The 21,465-nt window shown below is 43.8% G+C and overlaps 1 protein-coding gene across 1 annotated transcript in view; it reads left to right on the top strand.

Annotated features, from left to right (window-relative positions):
- The first annotated feature begins 949 nt into the window (after positions 1-949).
- LOC144806445 (uncharacterized) overlaps positions 950-21,465 on the top strand; it is a 224,137-nt gene continuing 203,621 nt past the window's right edge. Inside the window, exon 1 of the mRNA XM_078672811.1 lies at positions 950-2,563. Within this exon, the coding sequence (XP_078528937.1) occupies positions 2,097-2,563 (467 nt within the window). The 5' untranslated portion in view covers positions 950-2,096. The remainder of the gene's footprint in view (positions 2,564-21,465) is intronic.

Here is a 21,465-nt window from a genome sequence, read left to right as displayed (position 1 = left end):
ACGACTGTGAACACCAACAGAGGGAAGAATTGTGTATTTCTCCCAGTTAAAAAAAAAACAGCCTAAGTCTTGGCTGCTTCTACTGCACCCAGAGTCTTATGCGTCTTTGCAGTCTACTTTTTCTGTCTGGAAAAAAATTGGGTCCTGGTCCAGGTGCAGAAAAACCTAACAACTGATAATCAGGTGGAATAAAATGAACACATGAAAGTACGCCTTCATTTCATTGCCCTTGATTCATACTCTGGACCATAGTTGAGGGATAGGTCTAGGCATAGTCCTTGCAGCACACAATAGATTTGCTTGAGGCAGAGGCCAAATCTCAAGTCAGGATGCCAGATACAAGTAGGTGGTAACTCAGGGCAGGGGAAAACACCTGTTGTCCGTGAACGAGTAATTCCCGTCCCAGAAATCTACATTACAAATTAATTAATAGTATATATTTTTTTAATATCTGTTTGGTGCCAGTCCATATGACTTTCATATCTGCCTTTGGGAATCTATGTTACAACTCCATAGGGTACATGTATCCTTGGTGAACTTAATAAAATGTTGAAAATTCTACAAATCCTCACTCCTACATCCAAGTACTCTCAGGCTACAATTCTACACTCTGCTCTGTCTGAAAAACAGCTCAATATTTTCAAAATTCTGCATTGATTTGGCTTGTAAATAATATTTTTGGAAATGTACATGTATTAACTACTTAATTTTAATGCTATAGGTGATTGAAATTACCGACGAAGAAAGCAAGATTTAGCACTAAGCAACTGAATGTCAGTGCCATAACAAGGATTATTTTGAAAAACTGAAGGACATCCAGCATTCTCCGTTTAAACAATTTCCCAAAATCTAGGTGTGGTGAGGAAAGTACTATACCTGTAAGTGAAGTCTCTAATTTTGCATTTCATTAACCCAGAGCAAAGCCATATCTGTGCACACAGGATCAGAAATAATGTAGGAAGAGCACTTCAGCATCCTCATCTGAAATACTATCAGAAAGACAAATTGCCTCAGCATGACAGAATAACGTTCATCTAAAGCATTATGTAATTCCAGAGAGGAAGCATACACTGCATAAAAGAAAGTTGTAACAAAAGGTATCTTCTGCAAACCAGCAAAGAAAAGTCGGCGAAAGAAGACTCTGAAGCTGACACGTTAACAAGCTAAAGATTGGAAAATCACCTTTGTTCAACAACCATTTTTAACCAGTTACGCAAGTTTGAGACTATCTGCCTCTGGATAGAACACCAAGACCCACACTGCTCACTCTTGGGGGACAACCTTAAACATTCACCACTTTATTGTGTTCATGACCATCTCAGATTGTTTCCTTTTTATTGTGTACTGATCTGTAATTCTATGTAAATCGCCTCAACATTATCTGCTGTGCATGAGTGATATGTAAAACTGTTAAATATAAAAATGAATTAGATGTGCACCGTTGCGCCATAGGTAATGTAAATAAATCCTCTTCTTCGGAACTACAAATCTTAACCTTACACCAAACATAGAAAGGGTAAAAGGAACTGATGTTCTGCTACTGGTGATCCACAATAGTACTCTGCACGTTCTAACGCCCTCAGTTACTGCCATTACGTCAGTGCAAAAAGGTACTTATCAGTTTAATCATTAAATATCAAACCAACACCTTATTACTGCATTGCTAAATACCTATACAAATAGATTGGAGAAAAACTTCAGTCACAAAATAATTTGCTTCCGGAGAGGCTATTACCTAAAGACTATTATCTGCTAGAACAATTTCAACAGGTGTTACAGGGCTGCTTCCAGACATATTTTGCTCAAATCAAGTTTTAAGAAGATTACACACAATTTATTTTAGAGATAAATGCTGAGCATTATCTAAACAAGCCCGACTCTAAAATCAGGTTCACTCTTACCGTGGCATATAAGCAAGAGAAAACTAAATGTAGAGATATTAACTCTAGGAATACACCTTATAAAACACGGACTGTGAGAACAAATTCAGTGTTCAAACCCGCCTCAATCAAGGCAAACTAACTGAAATTGGGGAAAAAAGTTACTTGTGCCAAAAAAGATACAGCTATAAATCTTATCTCACAGAATTTGACAGAATGCACACTGGGGGAAACCACTCTCAGTGCAATGTATGCCAAAAAAGTTTCAGGCGTAAAGCTTATCTCACTGAGCATATGAGAATCCACACTGGGGGAAACCACTCTCCGTGCAAAGTATGCCATAAAAGTTTCAGGCGTAAATCTTATCTCACTGAGCATATGAGAATCCACACTGGGGAAAAACCTTATCAGTGCTCTGAATGCCAGAAAAGGTTTAGTATCAAAGCGAGTCTAGATCTACATTCATTAACCCACTCTGTGGAAAAACCATACCAGTGCGCTGAATGCCAAAAAAGTTTCAACCGTAAATCTCATCTCACTGTTCATATGGGAATCCACACTGGGGAAAAACCTTATCAGTGCTCTGAATGCGACAAATGTTTCAGTCTAAAATCCAGTCTCATTCATCATATAAGAACCCACACTGGGGAAAAACCTTATCAGTGCTCTGAATGCCAGAAAAGGTTTTGGAACAAACCAAGTCTTTCTCGACATGTAATAACCCACTCTGGCAAAAAACCTTACCAGTGCTCTGAATGCCAGAAATGTTTTAGTCAAAAAATCATTCTCACTCAGCATAGAAGAGCCCACACTGGGGATAAACCTTACCAGTGCCCTGAATGCCAGAAATCTTTCATTTATAAACACAATCTCACTCTGCATAGAAAAATCCACTCTGGTGAAAACCCTTATCAGTGCTCTGAATGCCCAAAACGTTTCAATTGTAAATCACTTCTAACTGAACATTTGAGATTCCACACTGGGGAAAAACCTTATCAGTGCTCTGAATGCCACAAATGTTTCAGTACAAAAAGGAGTCTCACACAGCATATAAAGATCCACACTGGGGAAAACCGTTATCAGTGCACAGAATGCCACAAATGTTTCAGTGAAAAAAAGAGTCTCACACATCATATAAAGATCCACACTGGGGTAAACCGTTATCAGTGCACTGAATGCCACAAATGTTTCAGTGAAAAAAGGAGTCTCACACATCATATGAAGATCCACACTGGGGAAAACCGTTATCAGTGCTCTGAATGCCAAAAATATTTCCGAGACAAAAGAAGTCTTTCTCAACATATAATAACCCACACTGGGGAAAAACCTTATCACTGCCCTGAATGCCTAAAAGATTTCAAACTTAAAACACTTCTAACTGCACATGTCAGATTCCACACTAGGGTAAAACGTTATCAGTGCTCTGAATGTGACAAATGTTTCAGTGTAAAAAGCAATCTCACTCAGCATATAAGAACCCACACTGGGGAAAAACCTTATCAGTGCTCTGAATGCCACAAATGTTTCAGTACAAAACACAGTCTCATTCATCATATAAGAACCCACACGGGGGAAAAACCTTATCAGTGCTCTGAATGCCAGATATGTTTCATTGAAAAAAGCCGTCTCACTCATCATATAAGAACCCACACTGGGGAAAAACCTTATCAGTGCTCTGAATGCCAGAAATGTTTCAGTGAAAGAAAGAATCTCGCTCGGCATATAAGAACCCACACTGGGGAAAAACCTTATCAGTGCTCTGAATGCCACAAATTTTTCACTGGAAAAAACAGTCTCACTCATCATATGAGAATCCACACTGGGGAAAAACCTTATCAGTGCTCCGAATGTCAAAAATGTTTCAGCCGTAAATCTCATCTCACTGAACATGTGAGAATCCACACTGGAGAATTTCTTCTATCAGTGCTCTAAATGTCCGAAAAGATTCAGAGGTAGAGATGGTTACAAGCGCCATAAGAAAACACACCATCAAAATATTTCAGTGCTCCGAATGCCAGAAAAGCATCAATTTTAAACTCAATCTCACTCTACATGAGCAGACGCACACAGGGGAAAAACATTACCAATGCGGTAAATGCCAGAAATTCCTATTTGATAGGCACAGCCTCACTCCATACGATGAAAAACCTCATGAGTGTTCTGAATGCCAGAAAAGCTGCAGAGAAAAACGCTATCTCACCATGAGAAACTCCACACTGGAGAAAATCCTTATGCCATAAAAGCTTGAATCTGAAAGACAGTGTTATGCTTTATGAGCGATCTCACTCTGGGGAAAAACTTTATGAGTGCTCGAAATGCAAGCAAAGTTTTGGGTACAAATTACTTCTCACTTGACATGAGCGAACTCACACGGGACAAAACTCCTTAGTCTTGAATACAATGTAATTTCACATGAGAGAATTCACACTGGACTAAATAAAGCCGTATACAGGAGGGGAAAGCCAGAAACGTTATACTCAGAAAAGAGATCTCAGTGTAGCCATGTAGTGTTTTGAGGGTAGGGGTCAGTGTGGAGGAGTATTTTAGGGCAAGCAGAAATGGCCAGTGTTTTGTGGGAACGGATGATGGCAGTGTTTTGGGGAAAGGGCCTATGGTTTTCAAGGCTATTGAGGGGGGGTTGGTGGCAGTGCTGTGGGGTAGGGTGACATGGAAAAGGGCTAGGCTATTCTAACTCCTTTTTGTTCTTGTGTTGAGTCTTGGAAGGTAGATTCTGATTGTTCTAAAGCTCTTGAGCTGTCTGATAACTACAATATACTCTTGCTGCTTCAAGGCTCCGGTCGGTCTGGGGTTCAGTACACTTCTGGAAACTCAGAACCTTGTGGGCTGGATCCATATTTTTGAACTCCCACTTGAAAAGGGTGGAGGTAAGGTGTGCCCATCTCACTTTCACAATTTGCATCATGCCTGTCCTATCTATCCTAGACAATTATTGCAAGTGTAAATCAATCAATCAATCAGTACATTTATAGAGCGCACTACTCACCCGTGAGGGTTTCAAGGCGCCGAGGGTGGGGGGGGGGGTGGTGCTGCTACTGCTCGAACAGCCAGGTCTTGAGGTGTCTCCTGAAGGTGAGAAGGTTGTGGGTCCGTCGGAGGTGGGTGGGGAGGGAGTTCCACGTCTTGGCAGCGAGGTAGGAGAAAGATTTGCGGACTGTTGTTGTTCTTCTGGTGCGTGGTACGGTGGCGAGGGTGAGGCTGGCTGAGTGGAGTTGGCGAGTCGGGGCGTAGAACGAGAGGCGTTTGTTGAGCCCCCTTTCACAGGACTGGCCCAATGGAAACTCTTTGTTTTTTAGCACATTTCTGGTTTTTTTGTGTGCATTTTTCAAAGTATTTGATTTTGGGGATATTAAGTGTTTACAGCAGGGATCTTCAACCTCTTTTCTGTAGTGAGTGGCACTTCTAATCAGTGAAAATCTTGAGCTACTTAAGGCTAAACATCTCGTGCATTGTTACCAGACAGTTTGTCAAGTACGGCCTTTTAGATTGAAGTCTAATGATCTGCCTGCGCCTTCCGCGCCATGGTACTCCTATGATCTCAAGAAATGTAAAAGAAAATGTAGGCACCAATAACAATTTGGGACGAAGACTTACAGTCTATTGTTCAACACAATTAAATGACTTTCATCCTTTGATTATAAAAATGTAGCAACTCCCAGCCGAAAAGCTGTGATGAACTAACCGAATTCTTTTTTCCAAAGTAAAAAAAATATTCCTGAATTTTAAGATAACACCTGATAATCCTTAGGGACAGATACAGTGGAGTAACGTATGGTGAATAAACTAACTTACCATTTCCTGGTAATGTGTACATTCACCCCACTCTCTGAAGAGAAAGTCTCTAATCTTATCAACACTATGAAATTTGGACTCTGCAGATTCTTGCCCTCCATTCAGTTTCAGCTACCATTTCTGCTCATCTCAGTTTGTTATTACAATGGTGCTCAAGTCCGGCTTTTTTCCAGATGCTTGGAAAAAGGCTTTGATTTTGCTCCTTCTAAAGACTCTTTCCCTCGATCCCTCAGATGTAAAGAACTACTGATCCAAATTGGTCCTTCCTCTTCCTGATGAAATTTTAGAAAAGGCCATGAATCAGTAGATCACCATCTTTTTTGAAAATACGGACTGTCTGGATCCTGCTCAACATGGGTTTAGACCCTACTACCGTACAGAGTCAACCTTATCGGCAGTAACTGAAGAGATCAGATCCATTGTGGATAGAGGAGATTAATGCAGCCTTGATCCTATAGGATCTTTCGGCCACATTTGATACGGTTAACCATTTCTCTTTGGTAAGCCGTTTAGAAAGTATAAGCATCAACGGTACTGCTCTCAAACTGATCAGGTTATTTTCGTCAAACAGAGAACAATTGGTATCTTTGGAAGATTTTACCTCTGCTCCATTTTCATTTCCTTGTGTGGTTTCGGGGATCTTCAATAAGTCTGACTTTGTCTAATGCCTACAGCACTCCATTAATTGGACTAGTTCGATCCTGTTGCTCCTCTACATTATTTTATGCCAGTGATACCCAAATAGTGGTATCGGTTACTGTAGAACCTGAAAAGTGGCAAAAGATTTTAGAACGAGTATGACTAGCATCGCTAATCGATGCTGAAGAATTTCTTAAAATTAGATGCGGAAAAAACAGAGTTAGTGCTATTTTGTAAGGATTTCTCCTTCTGGAACACCTTTTGGTGGCCACACAGTCTCGAGCCCCTTCCACTCCCAGCCCGGAAGGCTAGAAATTTGGGTATTCGTCGTTGACTCAAAACTCACTTTCATTGACCACTCCAATCAGGTAACCTCTTCCTGTTTCCTTATGTTAAAAGATTCAAAGAAAATCTTGGCCTTCCTTCCCATGGAGCTTAGGAAAAGTGTCATCCTGACTCTTCTCGAATCAAAAATGGATTATTTTATTGAACTTGATATGGGCTCCCAGTTGTCTTCTCAATAAGTGGCAAACAGTCCAAAATGTGGCAGCAAGACTGCTGAAGAACCTCCCCAAATTCTGCTCAGCCTTTGAATCCATTTAAGACCTCTATCGGCTGTTTATTAGGGAAATAATTAAATTCAAAGCCTCATGCTGTGCCCATAAGGCACTGCATCAGGTTGGCCCTCGCTTCCTACAAGATGTTCAAATGATATGCCCCTTCTCGTACTCTATGGTCCAGCAATACAAGGCATGTATGTGTACCCAGAATAAAAAGTGTCCATTGGGGAGGGAGACGTTTCTCCTACTCCGCCTCCAAATGGTGGAACTCTATCCAATCATTTGAGGTCAGCCTAAACTATTGAAGTTCAGGAAGGAACATAAGTCTTTTCCTTTCAGCCCATAGTTTAATGTTCTCACCTAACTGCTAGGCCAATGTTTAGGTATTTTATATCCCGTACTGTCAGGTTTCAACTAGTGCCAGGACGCCTTTTTGGTAATCGTGCGCTTGATTTAAAATTTATTTAAAATTGTTGATCTCCAAAAAGGCCTAAATCAATAAATTGAATTGAAATTCAAGTTTATCATTTTAATCCTATTGTTGGAAAAGATGTGATTTTGAACCCCATGAGGCGGTTCCTTTCCAGAAAGCATTCAGGTTGTAATCATGAGTCAAATAATGCTGAGGAGGTGAAAATATTCAAATTGAATTCTAATTACACATGAAATGTTCATTGTTCAATATATTTCTCTTAGTATTTTAATGTGAGGACTTTATTGCTTAAGGAAAATAATTAGTATTTGTTTTTCTATATGTAGGAAGCATTACGTTAATGAAACCACTGTATCCCACCTCCTTTCTTTCCTTTCCTGTTCTTTATGAACGTTTCTATTGTTGAACTTTAAAGATTGCCCGAAATTAAGAATTGTGCTCTACATAACTTTGCTGTGTTACAGTATGTTGATTTCTTTGTACTACGTTTGTCTCTTATGTGTATGGCAACTGATGTTTTGTTTTGTTTTAATAATCAGCTTATGTTTATTAGGTTTTATTATTCAATAAAATGTTTCAAACACAACAAATGGTAGTTGATATGTATTTACAACTGCAGCATTTTTATTGTATGGGCACTTTCAAAGGGGCCAAAAATATGATCTGCGGGATGACGGAGGACCACATTGGCATCAGCAGGGAGAGGTTTGGGCAGGTGATTGGGGGTATATATAAGGTTAGAAGTAGGGGGAACAACGCATGTACATAGTGTGGACTCTGACTCCTGGAGTTATTGTGAGGGATACTATGCTACCGTGTCAATGATTTCCCTAGTGATTATTATCACGGTGAAGTTCCCTCAGAAATAAAATGATGTTACTGTCAATGCCAATGGAGGACATCAACTGCCACAGCTTGGACCTATTGACCCAGTCGAATGCTGAGGACAGGGGCATGAAGGCTAGGTATATGGGGCTGGAACGAGCCACAGTGTATTTGTTCAGAACCATGTACAGGCTTAATCACAGTGGAACGACCTGGGCGAATGCCGTTTTGGATATCGGATAAAAAGTTGTTTTCCTCAACCCATTTATTTATTTATTTATTTTTAAAATTTATAAAGCGCAACATATGCCCTTGGGCGTCTTGGCGCTTAAAACTCATAGGTGCCTCAATATGCTCGATTACAGTTCCAATCGTGGGATTTAATAGCAGGATAAGGTTATTGGTCAAACAGCCATGTCTTCACCAGTTTTCTAAACTGTAGCAGCATGGGGTAGATCTTTTCACTAGTGGAAGAGTATTCCAGAGTCTAGCTGCTGCGATGGTAAAAGATCTATCTCCCCAAGTAACTGTCCTCGTTCTTGGTACCAGCAGATGAAAGGAATACATGATACAATGGGCTTTTTAAATGCCGGGATTATAATCGATAAAGCCCAAGAATTTGTGCGGCCAATCTGGACTGCAGCATTGATGACCGCTGTGAGGACAGGCACCCAGGTTTTTAAGTGGGCGATGTAGAGATCTGGTGGGATCCCATCTGGCGCGGGGCCTTGTTTTTAGATAGACCCAGAATACCGGCACTCACCTCTTGCGTGGTGAAAATAAGTTTCGACTAGCCTTCCACCCTTTCCTCCCCTTCAGTTGGCATGGTATCCGACTGGAAGATACCCTCGAAATGATGTACCCAATTGTCCTCTGTGATTTGGGCATCCAGTAAATTAGCATTATTTCCATATAGAAATGGGCTGTTATTCATGCCCCAGAACTTTGAGCTATTACGCAGTGTACTAGCCTCCACTAAATCGATCCAGGCCTCCTCCTTCAGGACAGACTCGCGAGTTGCTAGAGCAGCCTTATATGCTCTTTGTAAGCCTTTGTCTCGGGGCTTTACACCCAAGGCCTGTCTTAGGTTCATGGAAGCCTGGGAGCACGCCAAGCCAAACCATTGTGGACCTGGTTACTAATGGCCACTACCCGGGTCCCGTAGTAACTTCCTTATGACAGTAGACATGGATCCAAATGCACCCATGATGACCGGAGCACTTGCCTCATCGTCGAGACAGGTGGCAAACTCGCTGCGACACTGAGTTAAAATGGACTCGTGGAGTAGCTCTGGGACAATACACCCCCACTTTATGCTCCTTCCCGCTTCCACTGCTTTAAGAGGGACACCAGCCCCCCGCCCACCTTGGTATGTCCGAGTGTTCGGGTCCAGCCTGTTAAGACACAAATGGGGTTGTGGTCACTGCATTCACTCGCCTGCACAGAAAAATCGGTAACCAGAGAGTAAAAGGGAGTACAATACAAAGGTGAATTCAATAACGGTCTCACACCCTCTCCCAATAAAGGTGGGAGTAATGTCTGTTTTCCCCGGCGGCAGCTTATTCATTACAGATGTTAGATCAAATGCAAGCAAAATTGAGTTAAGCTCAATACCCTGGGGAGTATGTTCCATGTCAGGGGTGGGGAATTTGTATCGCCCGACGCCCGGAACATATAGATTTTTGTCAGAGACAAGAAGTTTTAAACTCTATTTTGTCCGATGGACAAGCAGAGATTCTTTCTAACCCCCTACATCTACTATAACCTTACTGTCAATTATTTTTAACAAGCCGCATAAAAATCCTTGGGCCTTATTTATGAAGGTCTTGCGCCACCGGTGCGTCACTTTTAACATGGGAAAAAGTGACGCACCGGTGGCGCAAGGTCTTCATAAATAAGGTCCCTTGTCTCTAACTGTTTCCACCCGTAAATACAGTAAACAGAACCTGCACTGTGGCGACTGATTACAATCGATGAGAAACGTGGAGGCAAATCTCGCCAGTGGAAGGAAACGTTTTACAGGCTCTGATTGGCTGAAAGCCCGAGTCTGTTCTCCGGCTGAGATCGGCTGCTGAGTTTAGTAAGCTTTTGGACCTTTAGCCCTTCTTTTCGATGGAGAAGTTGGTTAGGAAATTATAATATGGTTTTTTTCTTTGCCGTGGTGCAGTTGTCCCATTTTGTTTACAAATATTGGTCCTTGTTAGCGAAAAGTGTCTGCGAGCCCAGGGCGCCTCCGGCACACAAGATCAATGGAGAAACGCAAGGACCTTACTTACACAGGAAACAGTTGACTCTTCTCAGATTCAAAGAAACACATACATCTGATAATTTTGTATTACCACTGAGCCAGCGTAAAGCAGTTCTTTATTGCACACCTTCACGTTGGAAGTATGCAAGGTTTCTGGAGGCCGTGAAGTGCTTTGGCACAAGAAAGAACTTCATTGAAAAAATACAACATTGGTGCAGCAAAAAAATGAAATTAGTTCAGACAGCATAAAAGATTTGTTTATATAATGCAGAGTAAATCGAGATTGTTCTAGGGCTGAAAGGAACGGACTGTGTCAGTCTTCAAGTGCCACCGTCACTGCTCAGTCATTAGCTAACCAAGTGTGCCATGGGAAACCACATGTCTGCTTTGCGATTGTTTGCAGCATTGCCGAGTGAGATTCCATATGGACTACAGCCTCCTGACCCCCATATTGCCTTACACTGTAAACACAGACGATGCAATAAGCAAAGACTCGCAAAAGTATGTGTGTTACATCTTCACAATGCAGGGTGAATTTCAGGTCGACCTGTGGAATCGCATCTGAAAAGGAAGTACATTTTTGTACAGGGCCATTTAAAAGAGTATGCCAATTCGTGTTACAATTAAATATGCACAAAACAAAATCTAATGCACGGTTTCCAATTTCTAACCTGGCACAGAGTGGAGTGTCCTTTCTCAGTGGTTAATCTACATTAGTGTGTCATGACTGATGGCGGGGGTTGTGACAATCAGAAAATGTCATAGCCGCAACATCTGCATGCCCATTCCATTTTCAACTGCAGTCAGGATAACATGACCTTTATTTCTTTAGGAAAATAAAATCCTGCACACCTACAGCTTCATCCAACTTTTCGTTTGAACTGCATCAGCAACTACCATGGACCACTTTTCTCAACCCCATGCTGTCGGAAAAAAATTAAGTACAGTCTGGTATATGTTTATTAAGTCCCAGAAACCAGAGCACAGTCCCCTCAGTTCCCATTTATTCTAGTGTAAAAAAACAGAGCAACATATTTTTTAGCATTACCATGGTGGCTATTGGTTTTTCAAATGACTATTAAAAAACACTTTTTGTCGGACTTTCCAGAGCAATAATAGGTGGTTGGGTGCAAGTGTTTTCCCTTCTTACTGCATTTCCACTTTGTAAAGAAGTCACACCACTGGCAAGCACAGCTCAATTTACATGTTGGAAAAGGAGTTTTAACTAGCCTAAGGTATGTGAGTAGGTGGCAAGGGAGTAGGAGCAGTTATCACGAAACAAAGGGGATTTCGAGCCAGTGTGCTGGAGAATGAATGGGAATGAGCCTCTGGTGTGATGTGGAAAGGAAATGGAGTCTGCAGTGACATGGAGGAGGTGAAGCGGAATGGAGCGTTGGTTAAAAGAGTAGAGGAAAATGGAACATGTAGAGTATGATAGGAGAATAGCTGTGCAGACAGAACAGCCTGCTGATGGTTATAAATCTGAGGTAAAATAGGTATGTAGCTAAAGGTGGGTGACTGAGATAGCAAGAGTTCTGGAGCTGGCCTGTGGTGAAAGATCGGAAGCAAAAGGGAATGGCGTTGCTGGTGACAGAGTGGATACCATAAGGCAAGCTTGGACCAATTCCTATTAAATTACTAAAACCCCGCAACACCGATTGCGCCCGAAGACCCCACCTAACCTAGTCTGCCTCTACTGCAATGCAAGATCAATGGCCAAGCATTCCCTACAAATCTGGGCGCTCCTGGATTCTGTCAAACCAGACGCACTGTTTGTCAGAGAAACCTGGTTACAGGAGTCGTCCGCGCCAGACATTGCAATAGCCCTGACCCCAGCCTATACAATACATAGACTTGATCGCCCTGGCAATAAAAAAGGGGGGGGACGGCTATAATCCATAAATCATCTATAACAATCTATATAAATGACTCTTACCTCGAATGCTGGGGTGAAATGCTCATTGCCACCATGACTGTGAATAACAAAGAATCATGGAAGTTAGCCCTCATTTACAGGCCCCCCGGTTCGAAGGCTAACTTCTCTGAGAAATTAGTGGAAGCGATAGCGCCCTATGACCTTGCTACGGAGAACTTCCTTCTCCTAGGAGATGTCAATTACCATCTCGAACACACCACTGACCCTTGCACTATAGACCTAACTACCAGCCTGGAGGCCTTACAATTGTGTTTACTCCCCACAGGTCCAACCCACGTAGCCGGCCACACTCTTGACCTTATATGCACCAACTCCCCTAAGGTAACGATCATACAGACCGACCCAGTCTTTTGGACAGACCATTTTATCATAAAATTTGCCATAAATGGATCTCAGACCCCGGCAACTCGCCCGGCCAAGCTGAAAAAAAGCAGACCATGGAATAAAATCACCATGTCTGCCTTTGCCGAGTCTTTCTTCCCTCCCACCATTTCCCAATGCACCAATCCTAGCCTAGCTGCCATGAAACTTGAATCGGCTATCACTGTTGCATTAGATGACATAGCACCCATGCCTGAATCTAAACTTCCGAAAAATAATTCACCCTGGTTCACGCCAGAGCTGAAGCAAACAAAATATTCTACTAGGATGGCAGAACGGAAATGGCGACACACAAAAAGTGCCCAAGATAGGGAACTATATAAAACTGCACATCGGCAGTACATGAAGGACATCGCCGAGGCCAAAAAAGTCTATCTAGGCAACAGGATTACTCTAGCAACAAACTCACAAAGAGAACTGTTTAATATTGTCAAGGAGTTCACCACTCCACCAGGAACACAGAAGGCGCCCCCGATACTAAGAACTGGGTGGAATCTGTAGCCTTCTACTTTCATGAGAAAGTTAATGAAATTCACAAACGGTTCCCCCAGCCAACGACAAATGATGAAACCACCACCCCTTACACCAAAAGGCAAAACACCCCCAATACCCACTCTGCCACACTAAAACAGTTCTCACCCCTGATCGAAAAAGATGTGAACCAAATTTTGTTGAAAATGAAATCTGGAGCACCGGGAGATCCTGCCTCGCCGCAATTTATATCTAAAATCTCCCCAGTTCTGATCCCCATCTTGACTAACATTTTCAATCAATCACTTCAGCACTGTGTAATCAGGCCTATTCTGAAACAACCTACGGCTGACCCGGATCAATTTGTAAATTACCGGCCCATTTCCCTTTTAGCACTCTTTGGGAAAGTCATGGAGGCCCTAATTAACAGCTCATCGCCCATCTGGAGTCTAACAAACTCCTCGATCCATCTCAATCCGGCTTCAGGGCGTTCCACAGCACTGAAACAGCTCTGCTGGAGGTCCTGGACAACATAAGACTGTCCTTGGACTCAAAAAAGTCAGCCATATTGGTCCTGTTGGACCTGTCTGCGGCCTTCGACACCATCTGGCTCTGTTAGAGCGTCTTGCTGAGACTGGTGTCGAGGGCGACGCTCTCCAATGGCTATCGAGCTACCTTGGCAACAGACGGTCCAGGGTCCAACTAGGCTCCCATACTTCCATCTTCTACGAAAATGATAAAGGTGTCCCACAGGGATCCATTTTGAGCCCGACCCTTTTTAACGTTTATGTCTCCCCCTAAGCGAAGATCATCAGAGAACATGGTTTTGGAACCGTATCCTTTGCTGACGATACTCAAATTCTCGTCACTATTAACCAAAACCCTGATGACATAAAAAATAGGTTCAAAAACTGTATAACTAGTATACAAGAATGGATGACCAGAAACTATCTTATGATGAACGCTGGAAAGACTGAAGTCATGCTTTTCGGCAAAGCCGACCAAATCTGGTCATCAGACTGGTGGCCAGACTCCCTCGGTCCCTGCCCTCCCCCAAGCCTTTTGTCAGGAACCTGGGAGTAATACTAGACAACAAGCTGACCATGTCTGAACACATCAAGAAAACAGTGGGAAACAGCTATGGCCAGATGCGAAGTCTGAGGAAGATCTTTAAATGGATCCCACTCTCAGCACGCATGCTCCTAGTCCAGGGACTCATTGTTAACAGGATGGACTATGGGAATGCCCTGTTCTCAGCCATCAACCTAACACTACTGAATTGACTGCAGGTCCTCCAAAACACCGCTGCTAGGCTAGCACTAGATCTACCTCCTCGCACCCCCTCAGCAGCCTGCCTCAGGACACTGCACTGGCTCCCCATACAAACGCGCATAAAGTTTCAAACTCTGTTGCCTAGTCCATAAGGCAGTAAATGGCCATGGACCTGTCTATCTCGAACAGAAGCTGAAGGCCCACGTCCCAAGCAGGACGTTACGCTCCTCCAGTAAAGCCCTTCTCTCCGTTCCCAGAGTTCGAACAGTGAGAAACGGAGATAGAGCCTTCAGCAAAACCGCCCCAGAAGCATGGAACTCCCTCCCCATTCAACTGAGTGTAGAGCCAGATCATATGAAATTCCAAAAACAACAAAAAACCTGGCTCTTTTAGTCAGCTGAGCTCTCCTACTTCCTGGATCAGTTGGTCATAAGGATCCTTGCTATCTGCCAGCGCTCTGAGACATTCGGGTGATTTATGCGCGATACAAATGAAATAAAATGGAAAATGGAAATGGAAATGGACCTGTGATGAGAAAATGGCAATGAAAGGAATTGGGGATATAGTGAAACAAAATGGAAGACGGCATTGTGAGAATATATGAAAGGGAACATGTAGGCTGTGATGGGAGAGCAGGGGTTAAGCATCGAGAGTTTAAGAAATAGAGGATACAGGGAATTTATGCTATACTGTAAGAGTTTAGAGAAGGAACTCATAACTCTGTGTGATGTGTATGGGGATATGCAAGCCTATGGTATGCGATAATAAAGGAACCAATAGGTTTAGCACCCATAGGCCAGCACATTCAATTAGGCAACAGCTGGGACAAGTTGATCTCTTTACAGGACAAGTAGATTTCTGTTGCTTTTAGTCCTTGGACAAGTAGACTGTTTTAAAAATCCCACACCCCTGCCATGTGTAAGCCTGCTTGTCGTGCACAGCCCATAGCTTCCACTCCTCCTTGCCTGATGTCCCCACACATGAGTGTTAAAATCCCATGTTAGAAAAATGTAGTGATAACTCTGACCCTTCAAGATGCTATGCTGAATAACAGACCCCAGCAGAGTTATATTTCCCTCATCCGGGTGTGTAACTTCAGCGTTGCAAAAGTTTACCGGAAATAACTTGCACTGGACAACAACATCACATGCAAATTGGGAGAGACATATAGTGAGGTAGTGTTGGAACCGGAGGTCTCTGGTTGGCACAGGTATGCACTTGTGACAAGCAGGGACCCTCACTTCCAGTCAGGGCAAGGGAACTACTCCTTCGAATAACCCCTGCTCACCCTCTAGGAAGTGTGGCGCAAGCAGACAAGGCTAATCCTCAGGGCGATAGTAAGTTAAGCATTTATGATCACACACAGTAAACCCACTGACCCACCACAAATGGACACCAGTCGTATGGTTGTATCAAAAATACGCATACTTTATATAAAAGATAGATTCAAGCAGGATTATCACAAGACCAAATAACGTTTAGCGATTTGAGGCCACCAGATTACACTAGGCAAGATTAGTCTTTAAATGTTCGTTGCTCCACAAGGTACGATGACAGGGAAATAATAACGTTGCGGACCCTGGATCCGATATGAACTCGGGACGGAGTTCAAGTGTACCTTGCTTGTGGAAGTCCGAGGCGTTTCAGGCGCGGCTACTGGTGAGGGCAGGTTCAGGACGAGGCCAACGGTTCTCCAGAGGATCTCTCCGGCTCGGGCCCCCTCGAGGTGCGAGGCGGGGGAGCAGGACTGTGGAGGGTTGTGGCGATCCGGGGACGATGCAGCTCACGGGGCGAGGCGCCGTTCAGGCCTGCGGGACGTACTACTTCTTAGCACGCCGGGTCGTACTCGTGGATCTGTGAGGGGTGTCACGTTCTATGGCAGACGGGTGCAACACCAGGCTTCCGGTACCACGGTACGGGGAGGCCTTTCTTGAGGTGCGGCGCGGGTCTTAGTATGCAGGAGGTCAAAGCGAGACAGTCGGGTACGTTACGACGTACGGACCGTCCGAGGCTATGGAATGCACTCCGTGCAGATTCCGGCGGGAGAAGATGAGAGGTGCACAACGCGCTCCGTTAGCGGCGAGGTGACAAGAAAGCGGGCGGCCTTGGCACTGGAGCGGAGAGCGACTCAGGGATGAGCGTGGCTCTCTGCGGCGGGGCGACCAGGCTCCGAGCTGTCACGACCTGGGAGGGGGCGAAGGCACCCGAGTCACAACTCTGGCGAGGGAATAAGAACTAAGGCCCAACAGCAGATGGGCACAAGCAGATAGAACCCAATGGTCCTGGGGTTCCGTTCAGGGGGCAAGCTCTTGATCAAGCCCTTGGAGATCGTTTCAGGCACAAGTCTACAAAGTCCTCTCTGGTCTTTTCCTCTCCGTTCTCAGCAAGGCACCACTGCAAGCCAGTCTTATAGGATGCAGACTGGTTTCCGTCCTTCAGCTTCTCTTGGTCCTTCTAGTCAGGCAGAGGTTTGTCGTGGTCAAAACTGGATCTGATTTGTAAGGAGCGGAGCTCCTATATTTATACTGCGTTTCTTTTGTCTTTGCAGGCCAGGGGGCCTGAGCTTAGTTCAATCCGGTTTTGGAGCACTCTGTTGACAGAAAGCTGCCATCTTCTTTCAGGGTGCAGGGCAGGGACATCAGACTCTCCGCAGGAGGTGGAGCCAGCATTGTGGTGGTGGAGCACAACCCTACTCAGAGTCAAGTACTACTCCGCCCACCCATCCTGGTGTAAGCACCCTATTCACGACCTGGGGGCCCAGACTGTCCCCGGGAATTCCCCAGCCCTGTCACTCATACAAACCAGACAACAGATACACATCCTGGCAGAGGTGGGCTAAATAGTTAGGCGAGCAAAGGCTAACCTTCTAAAAGTAGCGCTTGCAAACACAGGATATTAAAATAAACCTTACTAAAGGAAGTATTTTATTATTCTGAGCTCAGGCATACTAAACTCGACGTGCTACCGTGCTCCCTGAGTCTGCCGGGACTATAGCGTGTAATAGTTCCGACAGCTCATCTTGGCCTAAGAGAACCCGTAGCCCTTCCATAGTGAAGAACGAAAAGGGTGGTAATTCACTACTAGGACATGCCACACTCTAGGCTTGTCCTACCTTACGCTTCAATGCACCCTGCCTGTAGGCCTACCATAGGGGTGACTGATATGAGGGTTAGGGTAGGTTCAGGGACTGGCAAGTGTGGGCACTTGTGCAGTCAGCGTGACAGTACGGGACTGTATGCGGGGTCTGCAATGGCGGACCCGAGACATATCTTACGAAGCCGCTTCTGTGGGTGGCGCAACCAGTGCTGCAGGTCCACTAGCAGCATATGTATCTACAAGCCCCGGCACTCCTCGTGCACTTTACTGGGGGACTGATAGTAAACCAAGTAAGCCAATCGTGGAAATCAATTACATATACACTTTTACATTGGGAGCACTTGCACTGCGGCACGGATTGGCCGTGGCGCAGTGCCCTGAGCATCGAACACCAGCAAAACATCTGAGGCACATCAGCAAAAAGTGGAAGGGAGACTCACGTCAAGGTGCCAGGTCTAACAGGTAGTGTAAGAAACTGGCTCTGTATACTGCACCTAAGTGAGGTACAGTGTGTATAGAGTCCAAGAGTCTCCAGGGGTAGGCAGAGGTTAAAGTTAGATAGAACTTTACTCTCTAAAGTGGTAGCTTGGTCGAGCAGTAAGGCAGTATCAGAGGACAGTGTTAAGCATTTGATGTACACACTCTGTCAGCAAATGAATTCACACACTCAAGAACAGAACTCTAGGCCAATTGTTTTTGTATAAAAACATATACTGTTGTTTTATTTCTAGAACTAAGCAAGCCTGACACAGGTAAGCATAAAAATACTTAGCAGTAATAATTTACTTGTATGAACACAGTTAAAGTAGGCAGTATAAATTGTACTTTGTAGATTTACAGGGGAGCAGTAGTATGCAACACTTAGCAAATACAATACCTAGATTCAGCACTGGTACATTTCCTAGAAATAGGTAAGTAATTACGTTTTGGTTATTCGCATGATTTCTAAAGAATATTTTCAGTTTTCAAAAGTCCACACTTGGAAACTTTTTGGAGCAGGTAAGGTAAGGTAAAGTTTATTATTTGTACATGGTTTATTAAAACCTTTACAAAATTGTAAAAACACCAATATATACATTTTAAAAGACGTGTGTACTTAGGCATATCAAGTTAAATTAGATTAAAAAAGAAGAATTAATTGAGATCAGTTCATGCTTATCCTCGGAGCCGTGTAATTTTCGTCAAGCACTGTTTAGTCTTTTCTTTGTCGAATCAAAGAACCTCACGACCTGTCAGTTCAATTTAGTGTTATTGGTGTTAAAACACAGTTTGACTGCCTGCCTGCAGGACCGAACGGCATGTAGTTTAAAGAATAGTTGTAAAAAGTTATGCCTCAGGTCCTTTAGTCTAGGACAGATGCAGATTACATGGACAATGTCCTCCTTGGCGGGAAAGAAAGTTATTTTATTTCCCAGGGTGGGAGGTGGGGGAGTATGGGGATCACCCCTAGGCAAAGTTTTAGCAGCTTTTCTTTGAGTTCCCTTTTCATACCAGTGTTAAGGTATGCTTGCGGTTATATTTTCCCATCGACACCCAACGTTATCCAGCCGTTCGCCCTGTTTGCTAGATCATGCTTGTCTTCGATCACAGAGACAATACGCGCCGATTTTTTGGCGATTTTCTTTAAGGACAAAAGGTCTATTGATGTTTCCCAGATGTCGGTCAGGCCAAGAACTTGAAGTGATTCAAATAGGTAGTCTCAAGGCAAGGATTTGCGGTGCCGAAGTAGCTCTTCCCATACGCTGAAGCTTAAGGAGCCCGTCTCTGCTATGCGGATCTTGTGCCAGCTGGCTATGCACACACTCCGCCTTTCTAGGGTTTGTTTGAGGATGACAAACTCTAGTTGAATTTGGGCTGGAGAGACATATTTTGGAATATTGAAAAGAGCCCTGTATATGTTGGCTATGACTGTGTCCAGTAATGCGGCATCCTTCCCGTAGAGCGATTCACTGCTGTACGTGAGAGTAGGATGTGGTTTTGCACGCAAGATTTCAAGGAGAGGTTTAAAGGTGAGATTAGGTAGTTTGGCCTTTAATGGTTTTAATGCCAGGTAGATTGTCATTGCCTTGCCTCGTTAGGAGTCAAGTTGTGCCCTAGACGTGTTTTTGGAGTCCCGGATAACTCCCAGATATTTATAAGAGGTCACCCGATCAAGCTGCTCTCCATTCAGATGCCAACAGAGATTCCTTTTTTCCTGTAATTCATGGCCATGACCTTTGATTTACTGAAGTTAATTTGGAGGGAGTTTTTTACTGAAAAAGTGTGGGTTACGTTCAAGAGGTGCTGGAGGCCCATTGGTGTCCGACTTATCAGCACCAGGTTGTCCGTGAACAGGAGGTGAGAGAGGACGATTTTCCCCAATTTGGGTGCGTGGTTAGGGCATTTGTCGAGGACCCAAGGTAGGTCGGCTAGAAAAAGATTAAATAGTAGTGGTGCTAATACGCACCCCGGTTGTAGCCCTTTTGTTGTCCTGATGGCGTTAGAAAGGTGCGTGCCTGCCCCAAGTTTAATTTTGATCTAGGTTTTTGAATGGAGCATTATTAGCGCTTCTAGGAGGCGTTTCAGTATTCCCCAGTGGTCCAGTTTCTGCCATAGTTTGTTGTGGTCCACATGTTCGAATGCCGCGGTATAGTCGATAAACGAGAGGTATGAAGATGACATGATCTCTTTTGCTGCTCCCATCAGCAAGGACAATGCCATGATGTTGGTTGTGGTCCCTTGGCCTTTGGAAAAACCTTTTTGATTAATTGGGATAATTGAGTTTTCGGATACCCATGAAGTTAGTTCCTCTATGATGACTCCAGCGAAGTATTTAGCCTCCACGTCTAGTAGGGCAATGAGACGGTAGCTGCTGGGATGCTTCTTGCTAAGGCGTTTGTAAATCGGGCTGATGACTGACCCGTGCCAAGACTCTGGGACAGTCTGAGTGTGTTCAATATTATTAAATATTGGTGCCAACGATTCACTCCAGAACTCCACGTCTGTTTAATACAATACCGGTGGTATGCCATTCGGCCCTGGTGCCCCAGAGGGTCGCCCCCTCGATATTTTTTGTTTGATGTCTACTGGCAGGATTTCGTACAATGGGCCAAGCTCGATAGCCTTTGCAGGGCCTTCATCCGTATTGGGTTTAGAAAATATTATTGAGATAGTAGCTCCGTGGGCACACTTTCCCTTGATTTCTATGCCCGTGCGGTTCGAATTTCCTTTTGTTTTTGACCTTATGGCTTTTGGACAAGAATTGCATATAGCCACGTCCTCCATGGTGTCGTCATTATTAAAATGCGTCGATAGGTAATTTGTCCATACCTCCTCTGAGATATTTGAGTTTTGACCTAAGTGATCAGCGTTCTGTAGTCTTTTGATCATTTGCCAAAACTTGGAGCTGTTTTTCTATTTCCCTTCGTAGAGGAGTTTTACCAACAGGTCTTCATTTATTAGTTTCTGCCTTTCCCATTTCAACCGTTTGAGTTGGCTTTTTGCTGCCCGTAGATCACTTTGTAGGCACTGGTTTGTCTGATCCTTCAGCAATTGCCCCAGTTTTTGATTTATTAGTCGTTTTTGTATTTTCATTGTTGAAGTTAGTTTATTCGAATTTCCCTTCCCTCGACGTGGGCTTTTAGGCATAATTTCTTCCATTTTCCCTCTTATGGCATGAATAAAGTTTTGCCAAACATCCAACACCTTGGTTGAGGAGCTATCAATTTCATTGAAGAGGGTTTTCGCTTTGTAGTTTACGGAGTCAATATTGCTGGAGTTGCACCATAGCCGCTTTAAGTTGGAGCTGACTTCTGTGTCAGGGCCTATAAATGGTGCTATTACCAGTTGACAGTTTGATGTTAATTTGGCTTCTAGAGGCAGGTGGTCACCGAGGTCGCTCGCCCCTATTCTAAAGGTTGTTACCCAGAAAAACA

Source organism: Lissotriton helveticus, chromosome 1_2, assembly GCF_964261635.1.
Source record: "Lissotriton helveticus chromosome 1_2, aLisHel1.1, whole genome shotgun sequence".
NCBI classification, from domain to species: Eukaryota; Metazoa; Chordata; class Amphibia; order Caudata; family Salamandridae; genus Lissotriton; species Lissotriton helveticus.
This window is presented reverse-complemented; position numbering and strand designations above follow the sequence as displayed.